The following is a 25,421-nucleotide window of genomic DNA, read 5'->3' on the forward strand; positions in this document are numbered from 1 at the left end:
CAAAAAAAAAAAAAAAAAAAAAAAAAAAATGTTACTCTCTGCTGTTTGTTTTATGAAAAATTCCTAAATAGTATTGGAGGACTTTCTAAACATTAAAAGTAATGGTAGCTTTTCCAGTAAGCGGCCTGAGGTGACCTCTAAAAATGGTTCGCTATTCACTTGACCCAGAAAACCCCACAAAATCATGCAAGTCAAGAGGTTCAAATCTTCATGTTCACTTTAAGAACACTTGTGAAACTGCCCAGGCCATTAAGGATATGCATATCCGAAAAACCACCAAGTATCTGAAGGATGTCACTTTAAAGAAGCAACGTGTGTCGTTCTGTCGTTACGGTGATGGAGTTGGTAGGTGTGCCCAGGCCAAACAGTGGGGCTGGACACAGGGTTGGTGGCCCAAAAAGAGTGTTGAATTTTTACTGCACATGCTCAAAAATGCAGAGAGTAATGCTGAACTTAAGGGCTTCAATGTAGATTCTCTGGTCATTGAGCACATCCAGGTGAACAAAGCCCACAAGATGCTGTGCAGGACTTAGAGAGCTCATGGTCGGATCAACCCATACGTGAGCTCTCCCTGCCACATTGAGATGATCCTTACTGAAAAAGAATAGATTGTTCCCAAACCAGAAGGGGAGGTTGCCCAGAAGAAACAGATATACTATAAGAACCTGAAGAAACAAAAACTTATGGCCCAGGAATAAATGCTGCAAAAAATAAATGCAAATAAAAGTAAAAAAAAAAAAAACACCAAAAAAAAAAAAGAAATGGAAATAAAGAATGGACTGTATAAAAATTGTAGGTTTCTTAACATCGAAGAACACTATAAAACAAGCAAATAGGCTATGCTATTATAAAATATATATCCTTAGTATAGAGTCAGTAAGGAACAGGTGAGCATTCAGACAGAGGGATGTAAAGCATAGATAGTTCATAAAAGAAGTGGACGAGCTCAGTGAATCTGGTAAAAAGGATTGTTGGGAGGAAGGTGGGACGGGCCCCTCACATTGCTGTTGTGAAGGCTGTTTCTCTAACCCCTGGAGGGCCCTGGGGATGGCAGGCACCTGAAAATGGTTCCCACTTGTTGGCCTTTATCCTGAGTGATGAGGTTTGTTCACAAGTACGATTTTGTGATAGTCCATTATTCACAGTAGTGAGAAATTAGAAGTGGTATATCCTTTGGTGGGGAGAGAAATTGTGATATTTTCATACAGTGGGATTTTGCAAAGTCTTTTCAAAATATATACGTCTTAAGTTTGTATTAAGAAAAAGCGAGCTGTCCTTATATTCTTTCTGTTTCATGTTTAAGTAAAATTGCGTGGCTTATATGTGGAGCTCTTAGGGAGCTTAGGGGTGGTAAGGACACCGGGGTTCCGTGGAAGTTGTTAGGCTTTGGGCTGAGAGCCTGCCTGAGGGAGAAGTGGGCAGGCGTGTGGTTCTGCAGAGGGAGAGCCCTTGATCATCACCGTGGACAAGAACAACCCAAACTTTCTAGTGAAAATGGGGAGTGAGGCACATTACATACCTGCCCTTGTTCTGTCCTTTGGAATGTTCTTCCTAGGACTATACCATTGCACGTATTACCATCTGATTGCACGTGTGGGACCTGGGGGTTCTTTTCGTTACTTGACTCAACTAGTTCCTCCTCCTTAGAAGCCTTCCCCCTTCCTGCCAGTTTCCCAGATTAGATGTCCTTCCTCTCCGAGCAGCTTCTGTTTACCTAGGTCATAGTGGAGCGCTGTTTTTTGAAATAGCTGCTTGTGTTCCGCCTCTGCAAGGCTGGGGTGTGTCCCCACAGGCAGGCATGGTGGCTGCTGTGTAAGAAGCTGTCAGCATTAAAGAAGGACGTTTCCGCTGTTGTAATGAAGCCTGGGCTGCGGGTGTTTTTTTCTCCCCGTGACTCCAGCTCTGTCCTTTACCCTCTCCTTGCAGACAGGTGCCTTTCCTTTAGAGGAGTGTTACACACCCCGCACCGGTATTCTGCTTTCCCCTCAAAGACAGTTTATAGGTCATCTATTCCAGCTAAGAAAAATTTGTTAACCTGTAATTTTTGTCACTTGTCCTGTAAAACTGACTCTTCATCTTCAAGGTATAAGATTAAGAGTGTAAGGCACTTTTTCAAGCTAGAGCCTCATCCCATCCCAGATTCTGATGTGCCACCTACAGGACTTTGCCCTATTTTGAGAATTATCACTATGGTAGAAACTTTTTACAAAACTTAGAAAAGTTGTTTTTTAATTTAGAAAAATTTTTAAAAATTCCAGCAGAACTCTTGACCTGAGCTCAGTAGCAGTGCTAGAGTTCTGGGTTGGGGGTCCTCCACAGCGAGGGCAAAAATGACAGATAGAGGTGAACTTGCCGTGGAAAAGAGAGGGAGGCCAAGGTTTAAAGGTTAGGAAGCTCCTGAATTGAGGACTTGGGAAGGAAAGACAAAAATGGTTCTGAGAGGGGAGAGAGTGGAAGTGACTGCTGACCACATTAAAATTTTGCTGCAGCCAGGACTTGCATGTCCAGCCCTAGTAAACTGAAGCCTTGTACATTTTGATGACTCAAGAATCTCACTATACCTCAGTTTCCTCGTCTATAAAATGGGAATCACAGTACTTAACCTCAAAAAGTTTGTTATAAGTGTTAAATGAGTTAAATTCTGTAAAATAATAAAACCATGCCAGGTACAAGTAAATTTTTATTATTATTCATGCTCTTGATATGTTAGTGTGAGACTGTTTACTTCAGAAAACTAAGTCTCCTGGATAAACCTGATGCATGTTTCTGTCCTGAGAGGCCCTGGGTCCCCACAGGCAGGCTTCTCCCTTGCTGGTTCACTGCTCTCCCTAATCCCTTCTAGGGCTTTGCTCTGAAATCCATTATAATAGGATCCTTGCTGAAGTTACAGTTGTGGATTTGGGACTTTGGGTATCTTTGTCCAGGGTAGTTGTTACTTTAAGTGCATTGAATATTCAAATGTGTTACTAGTAGTTTTTTGAGACCCCAAACGCCATGCTTTCTTTAAGTAGACATAAATAGTGGGCTTTTTTTTTTTTTTTTTAATAGGAGGCGGCAAGCCCGGCTGCAGAAGGAGCTCGCAGAAGCAGCAAAGGAACCTCTCCCAGCTGAGCAGTGAGTAGAGATGTGCAAATCAAAACTATGCTCGTAGTAATTTGATTTGCTGTTTTGAAATAGCCTCATAATATTCTGTTTCTATAAAACCATTTTACAAAATGTAGAAGGAAAACTAAAAGACTTAGGGCAGCAAATAAAAACCACCCATTACCTTCCAGAAGGTTGTTCCAGTTTATACTCATTAGCTGTGAGTGTGAATTCTGACTTCCTCCACCCTTAACCAGTGACAGCCTTGCTGTTTTCCTGTTGAGACCGACCTGTTTTCTGCCTTTGGTTGGAGCTGTTGCAGTGTGATGCTGGGCTGGGGTTCTGTCTCTTGCTCTCTTCTTGGTTTGTGGCTTCAAGTGGAGCTTGGGCAAACCTTTGAAGCCTAAGTAAAAACTGGGATTTCCTGGAACAAAAGCAATTGAGTCAATATGGAGTTTTTCCTAATCTGGAATTGGGTGGAGGGTCTTCCCTGAGATTTGAAGCTATGTTTTCAGAGCAGTGGGTATTTTAGTGACTAAAATTCCCTTTGCTCTGGTTCAGGATGTGGGGTCTTCTCCCTCGTTGAAATAGATTCTGGAATGTAGTATTAGAGTTATGATCTTCTATTGTTTTAAATGTTGCTTGCTTCCTTATAAATGGAGGGGAGTGGTTTAAATTCACTCAGGAGTCATCTGCCAGACAAAGGTCTTGATTTATAAGAAAACAAATGTCATACCAAGCCTTTGCTTTAGATGTAGCATATGTGCATAATTTCTATACTCTTCACATGTAGAAAATGAATCTCGGGTGTATTTGCCCAAAGCTACAAAGTAGCGAAATAGTTGACCTGGAAATGAGATTTGGTTCCTTAAAAATAACAGCTTATAAAAGCATCATTTGTCTGCCTCTTATTGGCCAGCATAAACAGGTGACTAGGTGTAGAAAGGTCCAGCATCTTGCCTCAAATCACAAAGGAAATGGCAGAGACAGGGTGGAAACCTAAGGGTGTCTGACTGTAAAGGCCTGTTCTTAATCTCTGTTCTTTCCTACAAGTAGAGTTTCTAGGTGAAAGGACCTCTGAAAGGTTTTGATAACGCGTTACCAGATGCTGGTATTTTCTCGTGGTCCTGGGCCTTTGCACTGTTCCAGGTACCTTTATAACTATACAACTCTATCTTAAACAAACCATTTTACATAGGCTCAGCTCACGTTTGTTACTCTTGCCATGTCTGCTGTTCTGTTGTTACCCTTGTGCGGACACACGTGACCCGCAGACCACAGCTGAGAAGAGAAGAAAGCCCAGCCTGTTCTCTGTCTTCAGGCCCGCCTTCGTCCTCCTCTAATCCTGGCCAAGTCTGGGTTCAGTTACACGGGACCCTAGAATCAATAGCCAAGGAAAATAAATTTACCTGAACTTGGTTTAAGTTGCTTGGTAACAAGCTCTGAAGTATATATTTACATAATCCAGATAATTAATCATGGAAAAATCTCTCAAGTTCTTATGAATCCAAACATTTGGTAATAAAGTCTTGGGTTAGATTTTATTATTTTACTTCTCCATGAAGATCGCAACTCGGTAGGAGGTCATTAAGACCAAAATAATTAACTTGCCTTCCCCGCAACCAGGAAAACGGGGAGGAAGGGGAATTCCAGAGGAGCTTTGCATCCGGTGGGATAAACACCAGCAAAGGAGCATGGTCCTGTGACTTGATTATCTCATGTGTAATATAATGGACTCTCTAAAATGTCAGAAACAGCAAATACCCAGAGTTATGCTTAAACATAAGCCTCAAATATCCAGAATCAAAAATGAATTATGTTTAGATTTTGCTTTCCTGTCTTTTACTATTACAGTAATATTTAGAACTGGGTTGTTTAGGTACCCGTTGACTTCATTGCCCTTTCAGCAGTCCATTTCCTTATTGACTTGGATCTTCTCCCTATCCTGGCATTTTCTTGTGCACCATAGCTGCCCCTAGCTATCCTCTATGTTATTCAGCCCCTCTCATGGGAACTGTTTCTTAGTGAGTGCTGCAGTCCAGTTGGCATGCGGGAGCCCTTTAGCTACAAACCAGACTTCTGATGAGAAAAATCCACTTTAGTGCTGGTTATGTGATTATAGGCTTAATAAGCCATTATGTCATTGCTTTCCAAGTGGGCACTGTGTTTAGACATAAAAAGAGCAAAAGCTCATTTCTAAAGTTATTTTCAGTTGGAATTCTGGATTTGACTTGAACAGATTGTTTCTTCACTATTGCTCAGATGGCAGCTCCTTTTTCTCCAGAGAAGCCTTGACTGCCTCTGTCACAGCCAAGTCACACAGGCCATGTGTGATTAGGAAATGGTGTTGGTGTCGGCCTTTGTAGAACAGACTCATCACAAAGCTCCTGTTCAGCAGCATCAAAGACTCAGCCTCTTGCCTTTCTTTCCAGGGATGATGACATTGAAGTCCTTGTGGATGAAACCTCCGATCACGCTGAGGAGGCCTCTCCGGTGCGGGCCGTCAGCAGAGCAGCTGCGTGAGTAGACGGGCTGTGCCAGGGTCGGAGAGCTCGAGCAGCAGCCCGGCAGCATGCTTGTGGGCGGGGCCAGGGAACAGTGCGGCGCCCCCAGCTGGAACGTGCAGCCCCGCTCGCTCAGCCATGGGGCTCGCGGGCTCCAGGGTGTCTCCGTCTTTCTTGGGTCACCTCTTCTTAATAGGAGGCTAGCCATCCCTTAGTGCCACCACCAGCTGTGAAGAGAAGCAGAAAAAGTGTAGTGGCTTTCTGAAAGATGGACCTTGTTAGGCAGGGTGATTGTTTAGATCATACTGCTCAATTCTTACTAGGGCTCCAGGATTTTTTTTCTTTTCTTTTTTTAATTTGCCAAAACAGGATGAAAAGAATGAGATTGGTCATTAACCACTAGAAGTTGTTGTTAGGTCACTTAGACAGTTCATCGTCTGAAGCATTATTTCCAGGGAAGTTAATTTAGTGCTAGGGAACCGTATTTCTTTTGAAACTTCAAGGCTGGGTTTTCCCTCCTACCTTCCCAGTGCTTTCTGGTGGTTCAGTACTGTGAGGGGTTCTCGGCTGGGGTTTGGGAACTCATTGGGAAGCACACTCCCAGGTACTTTTGTGGACTGTTTTTGACTGATTATTTGGGCAAAATGTTTCTAAGGTTTAAACCTATCCTCCCCTCCTCTTTAGTAAGCGACTCTCGCAGCCTGCTGGAGGCCTTCTGGATTCTATCACTAATATCTTTGGGTAGGTTAGAAAACCTTCACCTTTCCTTGTTAATATGTGTATAAATATACCTGAGTACATGTACATGATTTGTTGTCGTTTTTTAAACGTGCGCCAGAACTTCAGTGCAGAGAATACAGGTGCCTTAATTTCAGCTTTTCATTTAGCTTCTTCCTTTTTTCCTCAACTTCCTTTTTCTTAATCTCGCTGCGCGCTGGTCTCTGGCCTTACCCTTTAGTCTGTCCGAGTCTCCCCTTTTGGGACATCACTCTTCTGATGCTGCCAGGTGAAAATATTATCCTCTCTTAGCCCAGCATGCAAGTGTGGGTCGTTGATAATTATGCTGATCACTGCTTCACTATACCAATCATCACGTGTACATGTGCTAATAACCAGGACGCTTTGCATGCTCCTAGGAATGCTGTCAGCCCTCTGAGACGGGCCAATAGGCTGAGCTCTGTACAGTAATCAAGGCCTGGTCGCTCTTTCTTTTGGCATGTGTTCAGCTCCACCTTGACCACAAGTGTACGCTGAGGATGATTGTAACCAGGCATAGGAATCATCTTAAAATAGTTTTACGAAAATACCAACGAGCTCCCTCTGAGCTAGCGGTTACATTAAGTTGAGAACATTTGTAGCTGTTTATTGACGGGGGCAGCAGTTGTTCAGGATTGCTTTTCAGTGTTGTTTTGGAGTCCATGAGTTAGCGAAAAGGAGAGTACAGGTAAGTGCTGGCTGTCTTTCCAGTTGTCACTGAGTGAGGTTGCTTCTGATGTGGGGAATCGTTCTGTGATTTGGAGGGTCTAGAAGGGGAAGGAAGCCATTGATAAAAGATGTCTTTGAATCCCTTCTGAGAGTTTGGTGGACAGTAAGCCTGTGCCATCCTGATGTTTTCCTTTATGTTACTTCTTAGGAGGCGCTCTGTGTCTTCCTTTCCAGTTCCCCAGGATAACGTGGATACTCATCCTGGCTCTAGTAGAGAAGTGAGGGTGCCAACGACTGCAATGTGTGTCTTCGTAAGTATGATTTATCCCCACAGCCCACCAAGCTTCATGAAGAAACAGAGCCTGACAAAAGACCCTTTCTCCTGCTGCAGCTAAGCTTTCTATTATTGTTTTATTCATATGGAACTTTCTATCAGACAACCTGTTGGCTGTCTGATAGAAAGGATTGATTATATTTTGATAAGCAAAGCAAAATTGCTTTGATAAGGTAAGTAAAATTAGTGTATTTTGCCGCTCTTCAGAGAACAGAATTTATTTGCAGCCACCCTCTAATGTAGGACTGGCTGAGAGGATGGGTAGCATGAGGGGGTGGGGCAAGGGGAGAGCTAATTTGGTATGGTGAGGAATTAGAGAATAATTCATGCAACTGTTGTCACCAGTTGGCTCCAATTTAGAGTTTCTAGTCAGTGGTCTGTTTTGGAAGGTCAGTAGAGCAGCTCTTGGCTTCACAAATTATACTCAGGTCCATGTGACTTCTGACCATTAGGAGCACATAGTTGGAAGCCGGAGATACTCCTGGGCAGAAGCCACTGTGATACCACGGCTGTCAGCTGGAGTGTGGAGCTGGGTCCTAGTACTAAAGAATAATCTGGATCCTGGCTGGGGTAATTGAGCGGACATGCAACCGGCCTGGGGGATTGTAGAGTCCCTGGCTCAGGGCTAGCAAATGGGGTGGGGGATGGAAGAATAGAGCAAAGCCCAGATAGTTGGGTTAACTCTTGTGTTGCGAGGGGTGAGTTGGAGAAGCTGACGTTCGGGGAGAGAGAGGCTCGCTGTAAAAATGGGATGGGGCTTCCCTGGTGGCGCAGTGGTTGAGAGTCCGCCTGCCGATGCAGGGGACGCAGGTTTGTGCCCTGGTCCGGGAGGATCCCACATGCCGCGGAGCAGCTGGGCCCGTGAGCCATGGCCGCTGAGCCTGCGCGTCCGGAGCCTGTGCTCCACAGCAGGAGAGGCCACAACAGTGAGAGGCCCCCGTACCGCAAAGAAAACCCCAAAAACAATGGGATGGAGTTTATATGGGGGGAGCTTTCAGTTCCGGGCATAAAGAGGAACTTTAATAGTTATTTCCATACGGTGAACTGGCTGAGCGATTAGCCACCTCGGTCGTTGTAAAGAGAGTCCTGCTGTGGGTGAAGAGTTGGACGGGGGACCATTAAAGCCCCTTCCCACTCCACTCCTGTGATTCTCTAACAGGCCTGGGCACCTCGGAGGTCAATGATGATTGGTAAAAGGTCTGATTGCACTTAACGTCACATTGCCTTCCCTGCCCTCAACTCCCAGCAGCCCATTTTTTCCCTCCTGTCACATTTAAGTCATGTGTATGGGGCAATGGAGCAGCTGATAATTGGGGATTCTGTCAGTGTGTGTCTCTGAGAGTGAGCAGTGCACAGCTGACAAGCGTCCAACAGAACCGGCCGCACAGGAGATTGATGAGAGGCAGCCATGGTTGTGATGGTGCGTGATCTCAAGTTTTCAATCTGAGACCTCTGAAGTAGAAAGGTATCATTACAAAGAAAACGGAATTGTGTGGAGGTAAAAAGTTTGATCCCCTGTCAGACAGCTTTTCAGCACTGGGACACGAGAGGGTGGAGAGAAAGCAGATGAAGCAAAGGAATAATAAATCATGTTTATATTCCAGTCCATGAGTCACATTCTCAATACTTCAGGCACTTTTTTCAGTCCCAAGCAAATGGGAAGATCAGATTTTGTATTCCCAAAATGACCTTTTAGGCAAGTGATTGATGACAGGTTTAAGGATCTAGTATTTATAATTCATGTATTGCAGGGTCCCCCTCCCCTGGCTTTTGATTATGGAAATTTTCAAATATAAGCAGAAGTAGAGAGTAAGAGAACTTCCCAGACATCCTCCTGTCAGGCGGCTTCAGTCAGTCACGTTTGCCAATCTTATTTGCCCCCCACCCCACGCCCACACTTTTGCTGGAGCAACTTAAAGCAAATCTCATAGTATTTCATTCATAAATATTTCAGTATCCAGGTCTCCTAAGAGAGGAGGTTATAGTCATGTCTGGTGTTCCCTCTTCCCATTCTGGGATGGGGTGCTTTTTATTTGGTTTCCTTTCTCATCTTGAACACAAATGCCACCACCTTTTCAGATCATGTGTTCCAACGTGGATGCCATTCTCAGACATCTCCCTGTGAAGAATGTAGGTTCTGCCAAAATAACACCTGCTCCTTTTGTCAAAGGCTGAGTCGTGGTCGGGCACATTCCTAGCTCACAAAACCTGCAGAAGTCCATTTTCATAGATGAGAAAACTGAGGCTTTGGGAAGTGAAGGAACTTGGCGGAGGCCTCACTGCTAGTACACGTAGTGCCGTGTTGTTTCCGGAAAGAACTACCTGGGATTCTACTCTAACACTGATGGGTGGCAGTAGGACCGGCATCTACTCATATCAGGATGTATTCGTATTAGGGAGACCAAAAGAAAGACTTTTTAAAAAAAGAAAAGCCTTCTTTTTTTAAAGTCACGAGAAGCCATGCTATACCTTAATTTGATACGTAGTTTAACATGTGGTATTAGTGCAGTCTGGGCCAGAAGAGGCAGTTAACCATAGGCTTACTTTTAAGCTCTTAAGATCATAGTACAGTATAGATTGAAATTACATTATTCTTAGAAGAAGGAAAATTAATGCAAAGACAAACTTTAGGCAATTAGTTTACACAGATTTTGAATGCTTTTTAAGAAGGTTGCACTGCGTTTAAAACAAAAGAACTGTAACTATAAGAATTTAATGATAATAGAATCAGGAGACCCTGGGCTAGGAACCCAAGTTTGTGATTGGGTCCCCTCTTTAATGACAGGTGTTTAACCTTTGGTTAGGGGTCCAGAGTGTTCATCAGTATTGGGCCCTTTCTTCTTGAGAATGACAGGGGTTGGGTTTGAAACAGGGCACTTGTCTTGCAGGACGCTCATGATGGGGAGGTCAATGCTGTGCAGTTCAGCCCGGGTTCCCGGCTCCTGGCCACGGGAGGCATGGATCGGAGGGTGAAGCTCTGGGAAGTGTTCGGAGGTGAGATCTCGCTGGAGTGAGAAACAGAAAGAAGCTGTGTTGGTGACATCTGGTTGGCCTTGCTTTCACGCAGTCTTTGAATTGTTCATCTTCTTGAAACATACAGTATTTTGTGTGAGGAGTCATCTGACCAAAGCATTATTACCCTCTCAGTTATCCTTTACAGCTGATACAGCCAAGTAGATGTTTGCTCTGGGTTTCCAAGTAGACTAGAGAATGCTGTTGAGTTACAGATACGTTAGTGTTTGTGTTTTCTCAAATACGTACTGACCAGGGGATCTTCCAAGATAGTACAGGTTTTAGAAGGAAAATAAAAAATGTTATAGTCATGGCTCTACAATTAAATTACACATCCAGCTGTGGTTTATGCATTTAATAATGCCACTGGCCATAGCCTAGCAAAAAATGACTGACATCATATCTGAGCTTGAGAATAAACAGAGGGGTGTATCATCTAGGAAAATGTATTTTACAAATAGGTTATTGGACAAGGATTCTAAAATCAAGATTGAAGTCTCTTTGATTAGACATTGTTTCAGGAATGACCTCAGAGTACTCAAAATGGGATGACATTAAAACAGGAAATGAGAGTTAGTGAAATCCTCTCCCAGAATTCTGAACATGGGCATAGCCCACTTTCAACATTTTGATATTCAGTTAAATATACATGTATATTTAGTAAGGCAAGGTCAGGGAATTCCCCTGGAAGTCCAGGGGTTAGGACTCCTGGCTTTCACTGCCAAGGGCCCGAGTTCATTCCCTGGTCAGGGAACCAAGATCCCACAGCACAGCCAAAAAATAATAATAGTAAGGCAAGGTCAAAGAATAGACTGAAGGGTTTTATAGGAACCACTTTGTCCGGTTTCCATACTTGCAGCACATACATGCTCACTCTCCCAACAATAAATAGCACCATCATACCTTTCTCTACTTTATTTCCTCTGATCCTCACAATAGCCCTGTGCCGTTAGGTGGGTATCACCCCTGTTTGACAGATGAAAACTCAGAGACAGTACTTGATTTACATGGTTGATTTATGTGGACAGGGAGTCGTTGAACCTGGGACCTGAGCTTGAGTGTTAAGACTGTAGATGCCTTGCTTTTTCCAAAACAGCCTCCTCTGAGCTATAGACCTGCTGAAGAAGCATGTGTGTTACTACTACTTTTTTATATATATAAATTGATTGATTGATTGATTTTTGGCTGCTTTGGGTCTTCGCTGCTGCGCACGGGCTTTCTCTAGTTGTGGAGAGCGGGGGCTACTCTTTGTTGCGGTGTGCGGGCTTGTCATTGCGGTGGCTTCTCTTGTTGCAGAGCACGGGCTTCACAGGGAAGTCCCTGTGTTACTACTGCTGATGTATTTAGAGCGAGAGCAATCTACTGATCCCTTTGCTGGAACACGTTGTCATATAAAGCATCCAATTTGTCTACCCTGGCCTTTGATTTTCATGAAAATGACTCAGTACTTAAATCCCTGGCAGTTAGAGCTATTTGAAACCCATCAAAATTTGTGTTTTACCCAGAAACACCTTATGAATGGTAATTGCTGAAACTTACAAAACAATAATAAAACCATATCATAAGAATAGAAATTTTGGGCTTCCCTGGTGGCACAGTGGTTAAGAGTCTGCCTGCCAATGCCAGGGACACGGGTTCAAGCCCTGGTCCAGGAAGATCCCACACACTGCGGAGCAACTAAGACCGTGCACCACAACTACTGAGCCTCTGCGCCTAGAGCCCGTGCTCCGCGTCAAGAGGAGCTACCGCAATGAGAAGCCTGCGCACCGCAACGAAGAGTAGCGCCTGCTCGCCAGAGCTAGAGAAGGCCCACATGCAGCAGCGAAGACCCAATGCAGCCAAAAATTAACTAATTAATTAATTTTTAAAAAAGAATACAGATTTTGTGATAAAAATCTACACAGATAGTCTTTTGATTATGCCTTGCAATTAAATACAGACAGCACTAGAAATACTTTTGTTTTACTCCTTGGTCAGTAAAAACACCTATAAGAAAATTAAAGATACCAGGGATTAGTAATAGTGTTACTTTTTTGCTGCTAAAGAGGAAGTAAACACTAACCAAAATTAATGCTGACATAATCTGTGTTAATAAAATGAAAAATTTCTACTAGGTCTGCAGAAATAACATAGTGTCTGGCAGCATTTTTTATAGTTTTCAGGAACAAATATCAGTCGTGTCCTAACTAATTACAGGATCTTTCCTTCACAAATGGCTTACCTGGCCTATAATTTTTCCCCCTTGGCTGATATTTACTGAGTCTTGGAAGAGACCAAGTGCAAGAGGCCTCTTATAAAGTAGTTCGGGGGTCCTCTTTTCTACCCTTCCACCACTTTGCGTCCAGTAGGAACACCTACCTGTCTTTGCTTATTCTGTCAAAAGCAGCAGCTCTGCTGGGAATTATATAAGTACTCATGACATAGTCTCCCTAGTGCCTTCTAAATAAAAGAGATTTGAATAAGATCTTCGGTCTTCTCAGATCAATCTCTTGTGTAGACTAGCACTTACTGATCATTTCTTACATTTTGGCACTTTGTCACCTGCCAAACAAATAGACCAGTGTTTTAGGCATAAGCCAAAGAGATATCTTTTAGAATTTGCAGTAATATTTTTGTCTATAAAGATCTAATCTAAATAAAGTCCTAAATTAGGTGTTGGCCTTTTTTTGACTTGTGAAAATCTAATGAAAACTAGGATCCAGGGAAAGGCATTAAATGTGCCATATTTTGCAAATTAATTCAGGGGTTCATCCACCAGGTTAATAGTCCTGGCCCTAAATGTATCTGACAGCTCCAAACCAGTATTTTATATATATATATAAGTTTGTTTGTTTGTTTGGCTGAGCTGGGTCTTGGTTGTGGTACATGGAATCTTCGCTGTGGCATGCGAACTCTTAGCTGCGGCATGAGGGATCTAGTTCCCTGACCAGGGATCAAACCCGGGCCCCTGCATTGGGAGCGTGGAGTGTTAACCACTGGACCACCAGGGAAGTCCCCAAACCAGTATTTATATCATTATTATTAGCATCTAGAAGTCGTAAGAGAAAAGGCTGTTAATTGAAATGTATACTATTCTGTGCTCCTATTTTATGAGTTTGATTTGAATGATTCCCTAATTGTTTTCCTGGCTTATCTATATAGGTTATCCTTAAGATATCCTTTAAAAGAGTCATGTACCAAAATGTTCATTGCAGCTCTATTTACAATAGCCAGGAGATGGAAACAACCTAAGTGTCCATCATCGGATGAGTGAATAAAGATGTGGTACATATATACAATGGAATATTACTCAGCCATAAAAAGAAACGAAATTGAGCTACTTGTAATGAGGGGGATGGACCTAGAGTCTGTCATACAGAGTGAAGTAAGTCAGAAATAGAAAGACCAATACCGTATGCTAACACATATATATGGAATTTAAGAAAAAAATAATGTCGTGAAGAACTTAGGGGTAAGACAGGAATAAAGACACAGACCTACTAGAGAATGGACTTGAGGATATGGGGAGGGAGAAGGGTAAGCTGTGACAAAGTGAGAGAGAGGCATGGACATATATACACTACCAAACGTAAGGTAGATAGCTAGTGGGAAGCAGCCGCATAGCACAGGGCGATCAGCTCGGTGCTTTGTGACCGCCTGGAGGGGTGGGATAGGGAGGGTGGGAGGGAGGGAGACACAAGAGGGAAGAGATATGGGAACATATGTATATGTATAACTGATTCACTTTGTTATAAAGCAGAAACTAACACACCATAGTAAAGCAATTATACTCCAATGAAGATGTAAAAAAATAAATAAAACTCTTAGAGGAAAAAAAAAATACCCTTTAAAAAGGAAACTGAATCACATCATCATTGAGACTCACACTCATCTTTAAAGTTTCGTTGTGGGTGGCCAAAGCTGTTTGAAAACAGAGCGGGGTGGGGGGGTGGGGGGGGTATACGGACTGGCCTCTTGGTGGAAGAGAGTCAGCAGCAGGAGGGGGGAGCACTGGCAGGCGATTGGATTGCCAGAACCTTAGGCTCACGTATATAGAGTGAACAGAGAGATGACCGAAAGTCCAAACTAGCTTTAGTGGAATTCTGAGGACCAGCCAGTTTATGTAAGTAGGAATTTCTTTTCGTACTTGGGTTCTGAAATTCTAATGGTCAGGTTCTACTAAAGTGATAGTTAAGTCGGCAAATATTGATCAAACCCAAAGATGTATTTATGGAAAGTAGAAAATTTTACTGAGAAATAACAAACTCGGTCTCTAGGGTCAACTGACATGGTTTTAAATTCCTGCACTTATCTTCTGTAAAGGAAATTGATGACACTGAATTTCTTGAAAAGAACAGCGTAAGAACCCACAGGAAAATGCTGGGCTCTGCACCCACTTGTACATTCATTGCTCTTGGAACTGACCAGCCAGATATTTTGGTCTCATTATTCCATTTGTCCTCCTACTTGATTCTGTAAAGATGCAGGAAAGCTGTTTTTGACCATGTAATTGGCTTCCATTGTGTTTCAAGTGCCTCATTTTAATTGATACGTTGGATTTGCCATCTTTTTTTTTTTTTACCTTCCTTTCTTAATCTTTGTTTTTATGCAGACAAATGTGAGTTCAAGGGTTCCCTATCCGGCAGTAATGCAGGAATTACAAGCATTGAATTTGATAGTGCTGTAAGTATCTAATATCCATGGAAATGGGTGAGTTTAGAGGTTTTTAGAAACAATTGGAAACATCTGGTTCTTGAAATTTAAAAACTTATCTGGTTTCTCTGCTATTTTCTGTCTTAATGTTAGAGAAGGATGTAGGTAGATTATAAATTCTGTGCTGATCACGACCGTGTTGAAGACTGGGTAGGGGAGACAGGTCTGGGATACTCCAGCAAGGCAGTCGCCAGACTTGATAAAGGCCCCCGGTTTGGGCCAAGGCAGTGCAGGTGGAGAGGAGAGGGTCTAGCGAGAAGCGCCAGAGACAAGCAGGTCTACAACGGGGGCAGTTGGGAGGTGTGGCTGGGGAGAGTCGGTGGTTCTGAGCTCTTGGACTTGGACAGGTGCAGAGAATTAGTACTTGCTGTTACTGAAGGTGGGAGGTGGTGAGGAGTGAACACAGGAGGAGGAATTCCATTTTGAGCTGGAGGTATCTACAGCCTACAGGTGAGGTTGAGCAGGCTCGGGAGAAAGGTCTGAACTTAAGGGGGATTGATAAATTAACAGAATACTGGTTATAGCGGTATTCGGCTCAGGTGTATAGTTATAGGCATCTAAACCTTGGACTTGATCATCGGGGAATTTGTATCATGTGAACTGAGTTCTTCTGTTTTGGCTAACATTTCTTCTCCTCCCCTTTATTCCTGTAGGGATCTTACCTCTTAGCAGCGTCAAATGATTTCGCAAGCCGCATCTGGACTGTGGATGACTATCGGTTACGGGTAAGACCCAGTGAGGACAGTTAATGTAATCTCCAAACTTCGTGTGGTTGCTTACCAGTCACACGATGTAGGAAATGGCAGGTTGATTGATTAGGGAGAATTGTATGTTGTCCTGAAACTCATACTTGATTGCCCCTGCCCTTTCCTTTCCTCCTTAGGAAAATTGATGTTTCCACTTTACATTCTTACTTTGTCCAATATTCAGTTGCAGAATATTTGCAATAGGAAACCATTGCGTTTCCATGAAAGACTTGGGACACTCTTGTTCATAAAAACTAAATTTTTTTGGTAGATGTCAGTTTTAGCTTATGTTCAGCTGTTTTAGCACCAGAGTATAATTTGTGTTTCTTAAGCACCCCAAGACTAAATCACCTCACAAAGTAGAACTGGAAAGTAGGCTATAGAAGTATATATGGGTACACTTAGAGAGAAAACAACTCAAAGCCAGGAAACAGGTATATGGGAGAGCAAGAACAGTGGGATCAGATGTTGATGAAATCTGCATCTGAACCCAAACCTACCAAGAAGACGCTTGGATTCCAAGACAAAGACAAAAATTATATGGTTATATCACTTTTGTTCTAATAGAAGACTATAGCTTAATTTAGAGACATGTTTTTCTCCTTAAGCTTGAAGCAACCTTCACATGAGCTCATTAAATAAAGGCTACTGAAAGATAAGGTGGCAGATTTACTTGACATTGGTAGGCATTTTACCTGCAAAAAAAAGCTTGACACAAACTTGTGTGTCAACCCACATGAAAAACAGAGAGCATGATGTTAAGATGGACTTCATAAAGATAAATCTACAGGAGGTGGGGAGCTGCAATAGAAGTGGTCCATTAGGTAGTTTGGTCTGATTCGATGGTGCAGGGATGCAGCTAGAAGAATAGTTAGAAACACACAGTTCACTTATCACTTGGGCTTTCCATTTTCTTGAAGGAGCTGTGTGGAAAATGGCCAGTGTTAGATGCTAGCTAATACCTAAAGGGTGGTAATTCTTAATTCTTGGTTGAAAGAGGATCCATGTGCAAAGCATGAGATATGAGGATGACAAAGATTATGTTCTCTTCTGAAAGCTGAAGGGCCTGCCTGGTGTTCTTGTTGCAAGGAAGGAACAGGGAGGTGGATGCCTGCTGGCAGGGCTGGACTCCTCTTAAGCAACAGTACACATCTGTTCAAATGCTTGATGAGTTCTCAGTTGAAGCCCTATAGTCCTGCACCGTAAGCATGGGAAAAGTTCCATGTAACAGCCTAGACTGTTCTCCTGGCAGTGTTACAGTCCATCCTAGCAGAAATTTGACAGGGTTGAATATTTCTGCAGTCATTATTTTTCCTAAAGGAAAAGGGCTTTGACCTGAGTGGTTTCTGTGTTTGACCCAGTAGTCGGGTATATTACATATGTTACTGCTTTTAATCCTCAGGGGGATGCAGGAGGTAGGTGGATGGGGAAACTGAGGCTGAGCTAAGCCCACAGAATTGCCTGTGGTCACACAGTTAACAAATAGAAAGATGAGACTTTGGATTGAGTCCTGTGCTCTTTCCTGTGTTCAGTTGGCCTGGATTATTCTAGACCGAGATACAGTAAAACTGTGTAATTAGTGAAGAATGACATACAGCCTTCCTTACATTTTAGGCCCTTTGAGTAGTAAAGCAAGGAGTTGAGTGAGGGATGATATATTTTTTTTCTATTTTATTTTATTTATTTCTTTATTTTAATTTTTGAATTTTATTTTTTATACAGCAGGTCCTTATTAGTCATCACTTTTATACACATCAGTGTATACATGTCAGTCCCAATCGCCCAATTAATCACACCACCGCTATCCCCCCTTGGTGTCCATACATTTGTTCTCTACGTCTGTGTCTCAGTTTCTGCCCTGCAAACCAGTTCATCTGTACCATTTTTCTAGTTTCCATATATATGCGTTAATATACAATATTTGTTTTTCTCTTTCTGACTTACTTCACTCTGTATGACAGTCTCTAGATCCATCCATGTCTCTACAAATGACCCAGTTTCATTCCCATTTATGGCTGAGTAATATTCCATTATATATTTGTACCACATCTTTATCCATTCTTCTGTCGACAGGCATTTAGGTTGCTTCCATGACCTGGCTATTGTAAATAGTGCTGCAGTGAACATTGGGGTGCATCATGTGTCTTTTTTTTTTTTTTTTTTTTGCGGTACGCGGGCCTCTCACGGCCATGGCTCACAGGCCCAGCCGCTCTGCGGCATGTGGGATCTTCCTGGACCGGGGTACGAACCTGTGTCCCCTGCATCGGCAAGTGGACTCTCAACCACTGCGCCACCAGGGAAGCCCCATGTGTCTTTTTGAATTATGGTTTTCTCTGGGTATATGCACAGTAGTGGGATTGCTTGATCATATGGTAATTCTATTTTTAGTTTTTTAAGGAACCTCCATACTGTTCTCCATAGTGGCTGTATCAATTCACATTCCCACCAACAGTACAGGAGGGTCCCCTTTTCTCCACAGCCTCTCCAGCGTTCGTTGTTTGTAGATTTTCTGATGATGCCCATTCTAACTGGTGTGAGGTGATACCTCATTGTAGTTTTGATTTGCATTTCTCTAATGATTAGTGATGCTGAGCAGCCTTTCATGTGCTTCTTGGCCATCTGTATGTCTTTGGAGAAATGTCTGTTTAGGTCGTCTTCTGTCCATTTTTGGATTGGGTTGTTTGTTTTTTTAATATTGAGCTGCATGAGCTGTTTATATATTTTGGAGATTAATCCTTTGTCCATTGATTTGTCTGCAAGTATTTTCTCCCATTCTGAGTGTTGTCTTTTCGTCTTGTTTATGTTTTCCTTTGCTGTGCAAAAGCTTTGAAGTTTCATTAGGTCCCATTTGTTTATTTTTGTTTTTATTTCCATTAGGAGGTGGATCAAAACAGATCTTGCTGTGATTTATGTCAAAGAGTATTCTTCCTATGTTTTCCTCTTAAGAGTTTTATAGTGACCAGTCTTACATTTAGATCTCTAATCCATTTTGAGTTTATTTTTGTGTATGGTGTTAGGGAGTGTTCTAATTTCATACTTTTACACGTAGCTGTCCAGTTTTCCCAGCACCATTTATTGAAGAGACTCTCTTTTTTCCATTGCACATCTTTGCCTCCTTTGTCATAGATCAGTTGACCATAGGTGCGTGGGTTTATCTCTGGGTTTTCTATCTTGTTCCATTGATCTATGTTTCTGTTTTTGTGCGAGTACCATATTGTCTTGATTACTGTAGCTTTGTAGTATAGTCTGAAGTCAGGGAGTCTCATTCCTCCAGCACTGTTTTTTTCCCTCAAGACTGCTTTGGCTATTTGGGGTCTTTTGTGTCTCCATACAAATTTTAAGATTTTTTTGTTCTAGTTCCATAAAAAATGCCATTGGTAATTTGATAGGGGTTGCATTGAATCTGTAGATTGCTTTGGGTAGTATAGTCATTTTCACAGTATTGATTCTTCCAATCCAAGAACATGGTATAGCTCTCCATCTGTTGGCATCATCTTTAATTTCTCTCATCAGTGTCTTATAGTTTTCTGCATACAGGTCTTTTGTCTCCCTAGGTAGGTTTATTCCTAGGTATTTTATTCTTTTTGTTGCAGTGGTAAATGGGAATGTTTCCTTAATTTCTCTTTCAGATTTTTCATCATTAGTGTATAGGAATGCAAGAGATTTCTGTACATTAATTTTGTATCCTGCAACTTTACCAAATTCATTGATTAGCTCTAGTAGTTTTCTGGTGGCATCTTTAGGATTATCTATGTATAGTATCATGTCATCTGCAAACAGTGACAGTTTTACTTTTTCTTTTCCAGTATGTATTCCTTTTATTTCTTTCTCTTCTCTGATTGCCATGGCTAGGACTTCCAAAACTATGTTGAATAATAGTGGTGAGGGTGGACGTCCTTGTCTTGTTCCTGATCTTAGAGGAAATGCTTTCAGCTTTTCACCATTGAGAATGATGTTTGCTGTGGGTTTGTCGTATAGGGCCTTTATTCTGTTAAGGTAGGTTCCCTCTATGCCTACTTTCTGGAGAGTTTTTATCATAAATGGGTGTTGAATTTTGTCAAAAGCTTTTTCTGCATCTATTGAGATGATCATAGGGTTTTTATTCTTCAGTTTGTTAATAGGGGTTATCACATTGAATGATTTACGTATATTGAAGAATCCTTGCATCCCTGGGATAAATCCCACTTGATCATGGTGTATGATCCTTTTAATGTGTTGTTGTATTCTGTTTGCTAGTATTTTGTTGAGGATTTTTGCATCTCTATTCATCAGTGATATTGGTCTATAATTTTCTTTTTTAGTAATATCTTTGTCTGGTTTTGGTATCAGGGTGATGGTGGCCTCATGGAATGAGTATGGGAGTGTTCCTTCCTCTGCAATTTTTTGGAATAGTTTGAGAAGGATGGGTGTTAGCTCTTCTCTGAATGTTTGATAGAATTCACCTGTGAAGCCATCTGGTCCTGGACTTTTGTTTGTTGGAAGATTGTTAATCACAGTTTCAATTTCATTACTTGTGATTGGTCTGTTCATATTTTCTATTTCTTCCTGTTTCAGTCTTGGCAGGTTATACCTTTCTAAGAATTTGTCCATTTTTTCCATGTTGTCCATTTTATTGGCATAGAGTTGCTTGTAGTAGTCTCTTAGGATACTTTGTATTTCTGAGGTGTCTGCTGTAACTTCTCCTTTTTCATTTCTAATTTTATTGATTTGAGTCCTCTCCCTCTTTTCTTGATGAGTCTGGCTAATGGTTTATCAATTTTGTTTATCTTCTCAAAGAACCAGCTTTTAGTTTTATTGATCTTTGCTATTGTTTTCTTTGTTTCTATTTCATTTATTTCTGCTCTGATCTTTATGATTTCTTTCCTTCTGCTAACTTTGGGTTTTGTTTGTTCTTCTTTCTCTAGTTCCTTTAGGTGTAACGTTAGAGTGTTTCTTTGAGATTTTTCTTGTTTCTTGATGTAGGCTTGTATAGCTATAAACTTCCCTCTTAGAACTGCTTTTGCTGCATCCCACAGGTTTTGGATTGTCGTATTTTCATTGTCATTTGTCTCTAGGTATATTTTGATTTCCTCTTTGATTTCTTCAGTGATCTCTTGGTTATTTAGTAATGTATTGTTTAGCCTCCATGTGTTTGTGTATTTTACATTTTTTCCCCTGTAATTGATTTCTAATCTCATAGCATTGTGGTCAGAAAAGGTGCTTGATATGATTTCAATCTTCTTAAATTTACTGAGGCTTGATTTGTGACCCAAGATGTGATCTATCCTGGAGAATGTTCGTGCGCACTTGAGAAGAAAGTGTAATCTGCTGTTTTTGGATGGAATATCCTATGAATAACAATTAAATCTATCTGGTCTATTGTGTCATTTAAAGCTTCTGTTTCTTTACTTATTTTCATTTTGGATGATCTGTCCATTGATGTAAGTGAGGTGTTGAAGTCCCCCGCTATTATTGCGTTACTGTCGATTTCCTCTTTTATAGCTGTTAGCAGTTGCCTTATGTATTGAGGTGCTCCTATGTTGGGTGCATATATATTTATAATTGTTATATCTTCTTCTTGGATTGATCTCTTGATCAATATGTAGTGTCCTTCCTTGTCTCTTGTAACATCCTTTATTTTAAAGTCTATTTTATCTGATATGAGTATTGCTACTCCAGCTTTCTTTTGGTTTCCATTTGCATGGAATATCCTTTTCCATCCCATCACTTTCAGTCTGTATGTGTCCCTGGGTCTGAAGTGGGTCTCTTGTAGACAGCATATAGATGGATCTTGTTTTTGTATCCATTCAGCAAGCCTGTGTCTTTTGGTTGGAGCATTTAATCCATTCACGTTTAAGGTAATTATCGATATGTATGTTCCTGTGACCATTTTCATAATCATTTGGGGTTTGTTTTTGTAGGTCCTTTTCTTCTCTTGTGTTTTCCACTTAGAGAAGTTCCTTTAGCATTTGTTGTAGAGCTGGTTTGGTGGTGCTGAATTCTCTTAGCTTTTGCTTGTCTGTAAAGCTTTTGATTTCTCAATCGAATTTGAATGAGATCCTTGCTGGGTAGCGTAACCTTGGTTGTAGGTTCTTCCCTTTCATCACTTTAAGTATATCATGCTACTCCCTTCTCGCTTGTAGAGTTTCTGCTGAGAAATCAGCAGATTATGGGAATTCACTTGTATGTTGTTTGTCATTTTTCCCTTGCTGCTTTCAATAATTTTTCTTTTTCTTTAATTTTTGCCGGTTTGATTACTATGTGTCTCAGCGTGTTTCTCCTTGGGTCTATCCTGCCTGGCACTCTGTGCTTCCTGGACTTGGGTGGCTCTTTCCTTTCCCATGTTAGGGAAGTTTTCAGCTATAGTCTCTTCAGATATTTTCTCTGGTCCTTTCTCTCTCTCTTCTCCTTCTGGGACCCCTGTAATGCTAAATAATGTTTTGCTTTTAATGTTGTCCCAGAGGTCTCTTAGGCTGCCTTCATTTCTTTTCATTCTTTTTTCTTGATTCTGTTCTGCAACAGTGAATTCTACCATTCTGTCTTCCAGGTCACTTAACCATTCTTCTGCCTCAGTTCTTCTGCTGTTGATTCCGTCTAGTGTAGTTTTCATTTCAGTTATTGTATTGTTCATTCTCTGTTTGTTCTTTAATTCGTCTAGGTCTTTGTTAAACATTTCTTGAATCTTCTTTTTTTTTTTTTTTTTTTTTTTTTTTTTTTTCCCTGCTGTGGCCTCTCCCATTGCGGAGCACAGGCTCCAGACGCACAGGCTCAGCGGCCATGGCTCATGGGCCCAGCTGCCCCGTGGCATGTGGGATCTTCCCGGACCGGGTCACAAACCCGCGTCCCCTGCGTCGGCAGGCGGACTCCCAACCACTGCGCCTCTAGGGAAGCCCCTTCTTGCATCTTCTTGATCTTTGCCTCCATTCTTTTTGGAGGTCCTGGATCATCTTCACTGTCATTATTCTGAATTCTTTTTCTGGAAGGTTGCCTATCTCCACTTCATTTAATTGTTTTTCTGGGGTTTTATCTTGTTCCTTCATCTGGTACATAGCCCTCTGCCTTTTCATCTTGTCTGTCTTTCTGTGAATGTGGTTTTTGTTCCACAGGCTGCAGGATTGTAGTTCTTCTTGCTTCTGCTGTCTGCCCTCTGGTGGATGAGGCTATCTAAGAGGCTTGTGCAAGTTTCCTGATGGGAGGGACTGGTGGTGGGTAGAGCTGACTGTTACCCTGGTGGGCAGAGCTCAGTAAAACTTTAATCCTCTTGACTGCTGATGGGTGGGGCTGGGTTCCCTCCCTGTTGGTTGTTTGGCCTAAGGCGACCCAGCACTGGAGCCTACCTGGGCTCTTTGGTGGGGCTAACAGCAGACTCTGGGAAGGCTCACGCCAAGGAGTACTTCCCAGAACTTCTGCTGCCATTGTCCTTGTCCCCGCGGTGAGCCACAGCCACCTCCCGCCTCTACAGGAGACCCTCCAACTCTAGCAGGTAGGTCTGGTTCAGTCTCCCCTGGGGTCACTGCTCCTTCCCCTGGGTCCCAGTGTACACACTACTTTGTATGTGCCCTCCAGGAGTGGGTCTCTGTTTCCCCGAGTCCTGTCAAAGTCCTGCAGTCAAATCGCACTAGCCTTCAAAGTCTGATTCTCTAGGAATTCCTCCTCCCGTTGCCGGACCCCCAGTTGGGAACCTGACGTGGGGCTCAGAACCTTCACTCCAGTGGGTGGACTTCTGTGGTATGTGTTCTCCAGTCTGTGAGTCACCCCCCAGCAGTTATGGGATTTGATTTTACTGTGATTGTTCCCCTCCTACCGTCTCATTGTGGCTTCTCCTTTGTATTTGGATGTGGGGTACCTTTTTTGGTGAGTTCCAGTGTCTTTCTGTCATTGATTGTCCAGCAGCTAGTTGTGATTCTGGTGTTCTCACAAGAGGGAGTGAGAGCACGTCCTTCTACTCTGCCATGTTGGTTCCTAACGGGATGACATTTTTAATTGGTAGAAGTGTTCTCAACAGGTAAGCGTCAGCTTTTAGGCCTGAAGTAAGAAGGCCCTGGAGGCGGAGATAGACCTGGATGACAGAGGTCATAATGTTGGTAACTGTTTTCAAGTGAGCTGGTTTGCAAAGGTGGGCTGAGTCTCACTGGAGAGGGTGCTGGAGCACCGAGCTGTGGGTGCTGACGAGCCAGGGGCTGATGCCAGGGCTATAGCCTCCTTTGCTGAACCAGCTGGCTCAGAGGGCCTCTGGTCTGCTCACAGCTGTGTGCTATCACTTGGTAAATGTGTGAAGGAGTTCAGGAGGCCCTTTTAACAGGTTCTCCATTCCCACAGAAACAGCATGAACCCTTACCAGGGCCCAGGATGTAAGTAGGCTCCCTGTCTAGGAGGCTCTGGCTTCTACCGAGACCCTCATTTACAGAGGATGTTGGAGGACATAGATGGGCATCCATGTTCTGAAACTCAGGGTCCAAGCCCTGGTCATTGTCTCCTCAACTTGAGGTGGGTGGTGTTGGGTGAGACCAGAATGCAGGAGTGGCTGGTCAAGTGCTTGCTTTAAATCCTTTTAGTAAAGGTGTCCTAGAAATAGTCTCCTGTTGAAAGGGGCCCACTCTAGAGGACTTCTTTCATTACAGGATGTTTTCGACTCTCTTAAAAATGTAGGGGCTTTCCTGGTGGCGCAGTGGTTAAGAATCCGCCTGCCAATGCAGGGGACACGGGTTCGAGCCCTGGTCCGGGAAGATCCCACGTGCCGCAGAGCAACTAAGCCCGTGTGCCACAAATACTGAGCCTGCGCTCTAGAGCCTTCGAGCCACAACTACTGAAGCCCAGGTGCCTAGACCCCGTGCTCTGCAACAAGAGAATCCACCACAGTGAGAAGCCCTCACACCGCAACAAAGAGTAGCCCCCACTCTCCGCAACTAGAGAAAGCCCGCGTACAGCAACGAAGACCCAGCACAGCCAAAAATAAATAAATAAAATAAATTTTTTTAAAAATTAAAAAAAAAAAATCTAAAAGATTACTGCAAAACTGAGGAACTGGGCTGAAGAACCCATCCTGCTCACGTCTGTAATGCTGGTGTGGAGAAGTGACCTCAGTGAGGACTTGCTTTCAGATGATGGTTTTTATTTCAGAAACCTCCTTATCAAGTTCTGCATTTTTCTGAGGTCACTTGTCTTTGGTTGGTGTTAATGGTAGCTACTACATGGTGGGTGGCCCTTAGGTCTGCCCTGCAGCACCAGGGAGCCTGTGCAGAGCCTGAGGGAAGAGAGCTCTAAGCCTTCCCATTCAGGGCTGCTGTGACATCAAAACCCATGCCTGTCTCTTAAAGAGGAAGATAAAAGCCTTAAAGTAGTGTTAGAAGTTAAATATTAACTATTAAGAATAAATTCAAAAACACCGAATGGGTAAAAGAATTTAAAATAAATCTGATCCACTTAAAATGACTTAAAAATCAGTTTTTAGGGCTTCCCTGGTGGCGCGGTGGTTGAGAGTCCACCTGCCGATGCAGGGGATACGGGTTCGTGCCCTGGTCCGGGAAGATCCCACATGCCGTGGAGCGGCTGGGCCCGTGAGCCCTGGCCGCTGAGCCTGCGTGTCTGGAGCCTGTGCTCCGCAACAGGAGAGGCCACACAGTGAGAGGCCTGTGTACCGGGGCA

The 25,421-nt window shown here is 42.7% G+C and overlaps 1 protein-coding gene and 1 pseudogene across 3 annotated transcripts in view; both read left to right on the forward strand.

Moving 5' to 3' along the window:
* Positions 1–25,421, forward strand: part of ATG16L1 (autophagy related 16 like 1) — a 46,066-nt gene that overhangs the window by 11,549 nt on the left and 9,096 nt on the right. For 2 of the 3 annotated variants that reach the window (XM_007445728.1, XM_007445729.1), the window contains 6 exons: positions 3,049–3,114; positions 5,517–5,603; positions 7,222–7,324; positions 10,236–10,341; positions 14,951–15,021; positions 15,705–15,776. In XM_007445728.1, coding sequence (XP_007445790.1) covers positions 3,049–3,114; positions 5,517–5,603; positions 7,222–7,324; positions 10,236–10,341; positions 14,951–15,021; positions 15,705–15,776 — 505 coding nt within the window. Of the gene's footprint in view, positions 1–3,048; positions 3,115–5,516; positions 5,604–6,272; positions 6,330–7,221; positions 7,325–10,235; positions 10,342–14,950; positions 15,022–15,704; positions 15,777–25,421 lie in introns of all 3 variants that reach the window. The other variant, XM_007445727.1, reaches the window with a different exon arrangement.
* Positions 144–698, forward strand: LOC103091408 (60S ribosomal protein L17 pseudogene; annotated as a pseudogene).

The sequence above is a fragment of the Lipotes vexillifer genome, unplaced genomic scaffold (assembly GCF_000442215.2).
Source record: "Lipotes vexillifer unplaced genomic scaffold, Lipotes_vexillifer_v1.1 scaffold1492, whole genome shotgun sequence".
In the NCBI taxonomy this organism is placed as follows: domain Eukaryota; kingdom Metazoa; phylum Chordata; class Mammalia; order Artiodactyla; family Lipotidae; genus Lipotes; species Lipotes vexillifer.